The sequence below is a fragment of the Garra rufa genome, unplaced genomic scaffold, assembly GCF_049309525.1.
Source record: "Garra rufa unplaced genomic scaffold, GarRuf1.0 hap1_unplaced_590, whole genome shotgun sequence".
Classification (NCBI taxonomy): domain Eukaryota; kingdom Metazoa; phylum Chordata; class Actinopteri; order Cypriniformes; family Cyprinidae; genus Garra; species Garra rufa.
This window is the reverse complement of record NW_027394856.1, coordinates 1-8,077: the sequence shown is the minus strand read 5'-3', so window position 1 is coordinate 8,077 and position 8,077 is coordinate 1. Positions and strand designations below refer to the sequence as shown.

General features: G+C 36.6%; 1 protein-coding gene across 1 annotated transcript; it reads right to left on the bottom strand.

Annotated features, from left to right (window-relative positions):
- Positions 1–1,201: 1,201 nt before the first annotated feature.
- Positions 1,202–3,335, bottom strand: LOC141317264 (protein NLRC3-like; the record flags this gene model as incomplete). The annotated part of the gene is made up of 2 exons (XM_073833023.1): positions 1,202–3,035; positions 3,140–3,335. Coding segments are annotated over 2 exons (2,030 nt in total), but the record flags the coding sequence as incomplete, so codon positions are not given.
- Between the last annotated feature and the right edge of the window lie 4,742 nt (positions 3,336–8,077).

The following is an 8,077-nucleotide window of genomic DNA, read 5'->3' as shown; positions in this document are numbered from 1 at the left end:
GTTTCACCAGACACAACTTTTTCCACCCTTGGCCTAGCAGACACTAGGCAGGGCCTTGGAAATTATGGGGGCGTTGATACCTCGTTCCCCAAAGCGTTTCAGGACGCAGTGTTGAGTTCCCGGAAGGGAACGTCTCAGGTTACGTATGTAACCCTGGTTCCCTGAGGGAACGAGACACTGCATCTCGGACCATAATTCCCGCACCCCTGTGGCGCTCGCTTCATTCCTTTGAGCTGACGCCGGCTTCAAACGCACATGCTTTTATACTTCCTGGTCGCTGACGTCACCGTGCCTGTGACGTCACTCCCGTTTCTCATTGGACGTTGGACTATGACTCAGAGTGCGGCCCGCCAATGGCGTTCCCCAAAGCGTTTCAGGACGCAGTGTCTCGTTCCCTCAGGGAACCAGGGTTACATACGTAACCTGAGACGTTTTTGTCTGTTTTCACACAACTTACGCTAGAATCTCTAATTGACACTTTATATTCTTCAATCCAGCGCAGAGCAGTTTCACTCCTGAATCCTCCAGATTATTTTCGTTCATATAGAGCTCTTTCAGATTAGAGTCTGGTCCAAGTACTGAAGCCAGAGCTGTACAGCTTCTAACTGTTAAATTACTATCATTTAACCTACAAGGAAAATGTGATGATAGAAATAAATTGGTAAATACATAAGATTTGGTAAATACAAAAATGTTAATATTTTTACTTAAAAATTACATATACTGTAAGGCTCATAGATCAGTGATTTTTAGACAGTGATATTTGATACATACATTAAACGATCTTAAGCATGACAAAAAAATCAAATTATGGTTTTGATGTAGCGGCAGCTAATATCTGTAAATTGTTTATCTGATTAATTCAGACTCAGTACTTGTCACTATTGTCAAGTGATATAGCTAGCAGATATTTTCAGTGCATGTGATTAATCAAAATTTCATAATTGTTTTTGATAAGTTGCTTTAGCCCTAAATCATACTGTTATAACTGAACCATATACAGATTAAAATAATTTGTTTATAGTTAAACTAATTTATATAAAATGGAATGTGGTATATTCAATTAAACTATATAGAAAGAATAATTTTGGCATACTGTTTATAATTAACTTGCAGGCAGTATATGATTAAAAAATGAATTATAGAGGGTTATTAATAGATGTGTTTTTAAAATGAGTGCAACATATGACAAATTACTAACAAAGCTTTTTTGGAGGTTTTTATGACTGGTGATAGTCGAATGAGGCACTCGTCTGATTTCTTGAATTTTTGAAGCTCAAACTCCTCCATCTCCTCCTCTGATGTCAACAACACAAAGGCCAAAGCAGACCACTGGGCAGGAGAAAGATCAGAAGATGACAGACTTCCTTCTCTAAGGTGGGTTTGAATCTCTTTTACCAAGCTTTGGTCGTTCAGTTCATTCAGACAGTAGAACAGATTTATTGATCTATCTGGAGAAAGATTATCTTCAAATTTCTGCTTGATGTACTGAACTATTTCCTTTGTGCTCTGGTCACTGCCATCTTGCTGTGTCAATAGACCTTGTAAGAGTTTTTTTTTAGACTCAAGTGACAAACCGAGAAGGAAGCGAAGGAAAAGGTCCAGGTGTCCATTGTCACTCTCAAGTGCTTTGTCGACTGCCATCTTGAGTAAATCAATTATGGTTTCATTTTGGTTTTCCTGTTCTGTAGGCTCATGAACAAATGCATTTTTCTTGTTGATGTCTAAAAACAGATGTGCATAAAGTGCTGCAATAAACTCTTGAATGCTCATGTGAACAAAGCAGTACATGGTACCAAGAATGATCCCCGTTTCTTCTTTAAAGATCTGGGTACACATGCTTGAGTAAACTGATGCTTTAGAGACATCAATGCCACAGGCTTTCAGATCGCTCTCATAAAAGATCAGGTTGTTGTTTTCCAGCTGATGGAATGCCAGTTTCCCCAGTGAAAGTATGTTATCTTTATCCCAGGAAACATCTGGTGTGTATTCTCCATCATACTTTTGTCTACTCTGCAGCATCTGAAAACGTAGAAAGTGTGTGTACATTTGTGTCAGAGTCTTGGGAGTCTCTTCAGTATTAGATTCTTGCCGTGTTTTGGAGATGTCGTCAACCTGATTGTTTTTCAATTCTTTCTTTTTTTTTTCCTCCAAAATCTTTTGGAGAACAGTAGCTGAAATCCAGCAGAAGACTGGGATGTGGCACATGATAAAGAGACTCTTTGATTGTTTAACATGATCAATGATTTCTTTGGCCAGATTCTGATCTGTGAACCTTTTTTTGAAGTACTCCTCCTTTTGTACATCATTGAAACCTCTGACCTCTGTCACTCGGTCGATACAGTCAGGAGGAATCTTACTGGCAGCTGCTGGTCTGGTGGTGATCCAGATCTGCGCAGAAGAAAGCAGATTTCCCTTGATGAGGTTCGTTAGGAGAACATCTAGAGAGGCAGGTGATGATACATCACGCCACGTCTCGTTTTCCTTAAAGTTTAGAGGAAGACGGCATTCGTCCAATCCGTCAAGGATGAACAGGACTTTAAATTTATCATTTCTTGTAAGGTTTAGTCCTTTTGTCTCTGGGAAAAACTGACTTACAAGACTCATCAAACTTTGTCTTTCTTTGTCCTTTAAGTTCATCTCTCTGAATGGAAGAGGAAATATGAAGCTGATATCCTGATTTTCTTTTTCTTCAGCCCAGTCCAGAATAAACTTTTGCACAGAGATGGATTTTCCGATGCCAGCAACTCCTTTTGTCAGTACAGTTCTGATCTCCTCTTGTTCAGATGCTTGGAACAAATGCGTGCATTCAACCTGTATCTCTTGTGTTTCATGACGCCTGGAAGCAACTTCAATCTGTCTTACCTCATGTTCAGTATTGACCTGTTCACTACCACCCTGAGTTATATAGAGATCTGTGTAGATACTATTCAGAAGTGTGGAGTCACCATGCTTTGCAATTCCTTCAAACACACATTGGTACTTTTTCTTCAGGTTAGATTTAAGTTGTCTTTGATGAATGAAGACAAGCTCATCTGAACAAACACAACAAAAAACAAAAATCTAAAACCTAAAAATTAAAATTTTCTTTCTTCATTTTATAAGTGAAAAATTAGAAAGATGCTCATGAGTCCCTTACCTTTTAGATTGTCTGCAAGTTCATCTTGCTTCATATGTTTTAGGAAGTAAAGTATGATATCAAGAGCTGCTTCTTTGATTTCACACATGTCCTCAATAAAATCCTGCACAAAGTATTGTGTGTTCTCTTTTTTTAATATTTTCTTAAACCTTTCCATCTCATTCTTCAGAAATATAATTACTTTGTTCTCAAGATCCTAATAATCAAAGAATAAAAACAAAGAGGGGTACATCACCAAAATTGTATAAAATCTCAGATCCACATATAAAACATAAGGTTAAACTTCTTAGACAAAAGCAGTAACACAAATATCAAAATTGAGGTAGGGAAAATGAGAATTTCCCAATTTAAACATGACAGTACTCTAAATCATGCATAGCTGTGGGGTGGTACACACACACACACACACACACACACACACACACACACACACACACACACACATACATATATACACACACACACACACACACACACACACACACACACACACACACACAGACACATACATACATATATATACATACACACACACACACACACACACACACACACACACACAAGAAATTGTGCAAGACTTTTACATTTAACTCAATTTGAATGATAATAAATTAAAAAGGAAAACCAACACACACACACACACACAAGAAATTGTGCAAGACTTTTACATTTAACTCAATTCAAAAATAACATTGAATATTAACATTTTATTTATTTTTTGTTCCTTGCAACAGAAACAGTTCTATTTTTAAAAAAATAATATATTGTATACTCATACAAAGCTATTATTATCAGAACTTGTGAACAGTTCATAGCGGAAGCATACAGTTGACATACTGTACTACAACATACTACATAGAAATTCCTATTGGCGCAGACTTTTTGAGCAGAGTTTGCTTGTCCAGCGAGAATGACTGAGCGGTACACGAACAAAATGCACATTCATAGAGTGGAATACTATGTTACACTGCACAGTGACTATGGCAAGAGGAGAGTGAAACCTGTGTGCTGAATACTGCCAGAGGTAGCGGTGTGGTCAAATTATCGTTAAGACAAGTCATTTCACTTGGCAGCAATCTTTGAAACACATCTCTTATCTATCTCTTTGAATGGGGATACATCATATTCTCCAAAACTGCTCACTAAGCTCACGATTCATTTTCGTATTTGAAAACACCAATGAAATTTTACAACAACAGACTCAGAAAGCTTGTTTCTTTTGTTAAAATACAGTTAAAAAGTTTGTTATTGATGGTAGACCAGCAAATGAGCATGCATAGTCATGAGTGTAAGTTTGCGAATGGTCCCTGTTTCTATATGAACTGCAGTTATTCAATTACTTTACTAATCAATGGTTGGCTCTTACAATTATATTAGACGTAGCACTTTTTCCATTCATAAGTAATAGGAGTGCACAGTCTTTGGGTGCGGTGAACATTATTTTAGAGTATCATTTAATTAAATAAATAATTTAATATTTCCACACAGATGTCATATTTTTGTAATAATTTCACCCTTACGGTCCAAAAGACATTTTATGTTGAATCAAACTAAATATTTCTTGCATAAGCTACTGAAGCAATGTATGTTTGATGCTTTACACAAAAATGACTTTAAATTATCTTTTGGAGTAATTTGTCAGTCAAATTTGCTGTGCATTTTTTGCCAGATCATGAAATTAAGTATATAAACACACGTGTATGCGTGTATATATATGGGGCTGTCAAAATTAACACGTTGATAACTCGTTAATGCAAATTCATTTTAACAGCACTAATTCTATTAATGCACGATTAATGCAGCGCACATTTTCTGTTTGACCCATTGCCTAATGGATGCACAATGTTGCTAACCTAGCAAAAAGTGTCAAGCAACAATACATATACACATAATTGGACAAACCTAATATAGTTTCTGAGGTACTCCAGTTTTGCCGAACGAGCGTGAGGTCTCCCAATGCGCGCACACCTCCCTCTCTTTATATCTGCTTCTTCTCTGTTCAGCGAGCGGCAGTGGAGCAGCGCTTTCAGTTAAACCAGATGTTGCCTTCAGTGCTTGAAGTGGGCCGGTACGCAAGTACGCTAAAGGATTAAGATAAAGACGTACACAGACGTGCATGTGTACCGGCCCCTTTCAAGCACTGGAAGCAACATCTGGTTTAACCCTCATGTGGTGTTCATGTCATTTTTGACTGGAGAAGATTTTCTTTTTCCTGAAAATACTAGTCAATGATATCGCATTGAACTGAAACTTAGTGACTTTGTTCACAGAGACTATAACAACTTGTCCACATTTTTATTTTATTTATTTATTTATTTTACTTTTTTGTGTTGTTTTTTTCACCTTGTTACACCAATGGTGTTCCCGGTCAAAAATGACAGGCCTACACAAAATAGCTTATAAATCCATCGTTCTGCTATTATCCTCAAAAATTGGATTCAATCTTTTTATCAACTTGTTTCCTTTCAATTAGGACTGGTTTTGTATTCAATTTTCAAACGGTTTAATTGTAGGGGTCATTTATCCGAGCTCCTGGTCATTGAAAGTGAATGGGGGAGACTGAAAATTAGAGAAAATGTAGTTGTCAGGAGCATGTTTATCATGTTCACATATGTATATGTGTGCTTGCAGACATAAAGCCATTGGACATGTGCATGCATGGATACATGTATGCCACACACACACACACACACACACACACACACACACACACACACACACACACACACTAACACAAACTATTTTCTGAAAGAAACATTTTTTTTGTTCACAGTGATACTTTTTTTAAATGACTGATTTATAAGTAATTTTTTATAGGCCTGTCATTTTTGACCGGGAACACCACAAGTGTGACTATGTGACATTTTTTACTAAATAAAAGTTTTTCAAAACAAACTTCCTGGTGAACACTAGTAGACTAGTGTGATAAACAGAATCAATATTTTTTCATATTTTTTTTTAATATTTCCAAAATTATTCAAAAATAATTTTTTTTTTTTAACTTAAAAAATGAGATGCCTACTCTCAGATAAATGAGGCCCACAATTAACCCTTTAGAACGTACAATCACACCGGTGTGATTTGTCTTGGATGGTCCCTGAAGGGTACGATCACACCGGTGTGATTCGAACGTTCGCCGCATCACGTGATCAGCTGCTGAATTCAAATCTGTTTTGGCGCTTTTGCTGGCTCTGAGCCAGATCATATGCGGTCAGTGCTTGTCATATTTTCACAACTATTCAGTGTTTTCAACCATATAATGCTTATTTTAGGTTTCAGACATTTAAATACACATAAGTACTAGCAAAACCATACATTTATAGTTTGTAAAATACACACTGATGTCTATGGAAGCGGCAATAATGATCCTACAAATATATTCTGACAGCATAATTTATTGATATCATATACAGATTATGCAGGTGACTATAAAGTTCACTCTCATCTTCTCCCAGCTCACCAGAGACTTACTTTAATGTCTTTCGGGAGGAGAGGATGCATTTGCGTGTGTTAAATCCCACAGCTCGGATTCAGCGCGAACAAACATGGCGGCGCCCATCACCCGGTATAGATCAACTAATGCGGTCATTATAAAAGTATTTGGATTTTTAAATACATTTATTTGCACATATTTCGAAAATCGGAATATCAGATATTTCAAAATATAACGAGCATGCTTGTGAATATTAATGATAAAAAAGGGAAAACGAAATAAAAGCGATTCATGTGTCTTACAGTGCTGTTGTGGCTGCGGTGTGTCACATGACGCGTCGCCATGGAAACAGTAATGCCAAACATTCCAAAATAACGGTCGCCTAAAAAAACTCACTCTTTGGGGTTAGATAGAATATTTTAAACTCACGTGTGAAAAGGTTAATTAGATGCAAATAGAAATATAAAACCAGTCCTAATTGACAGAAAACAAGTTGACAAAAAGATTGAATCCAAGATTGGGTGAAAATGTGGTTAAATGAGTGATTTATAAGCTATTTTTTATAGGCCTGTCATTTTTGACAGGGAACACCATAGGTGTAATAGGATTTTGAACAACACATTAGGGTTAACTGAAAGCGCTGCTCCACTACCGGCACTTTTGCCATCTTTAATGAATGCAAGCGCAGTCGGTCTACGTTATTGGCGCTGTGGGGTTGATGCGTAAAGCCACATACGAGTTTGCAAGCGAAAACGGTTTATTATAATGCACGTCAAACACATGCATATCATATATATGCCAAAGTTAATTTCAGCTTATTAATAGCACGCCAAATAAAAACAGTAAATCGTGCTAGTGCGCATTTTCATGAGACCAGGCTCTTGAATCAGTACCTTATAACGAAAAAAAAAAAAAAAAAGAAGCAGGTTTTTGGGATCACAAAGCTTTAAACAGATGAAATCTATAAAATGTCACAGGATCGTGAAGGCATTCAAACAGGAAGTTAAAAACAACGATAATAATGCAGGGAATAGTGACTTAGGTCCAGATGCAGGTAAATTATTCTTTTCAGTGATTGAGACATGATCATAAATTCATATCATTTTGGTTGTCTGATAACAGAAATAATAAATTATAACTATGGAAACAGTTTTGTTGAGAACTTGGCTGCAACAAATTACATTAGGTGGGTACAGAGAGGCAAACAAATAAATGAAAAATTATGCACAATTGTGACAAAATAATAAATGTACATTTTGCATGTTAAGAAGTGAGCTGCCCTGTCCTGCAAATAATGTAAACAGGCTTGTGTAAGTAAATTGCTCGCTGAAAAGAAAATGAAGTAATGGGAACCTGGTATTTCTATGCTCTATTTTTTTCATGAACAAGTTTTTTGAAAAACATCTATGATCTTTGAAACATGTCTAGTCTTCATGCTCTATGTCGATTATGGTTTCACTAATAATAAACACACATTTGCTTAAATCTTCCATATTTGTCCATGC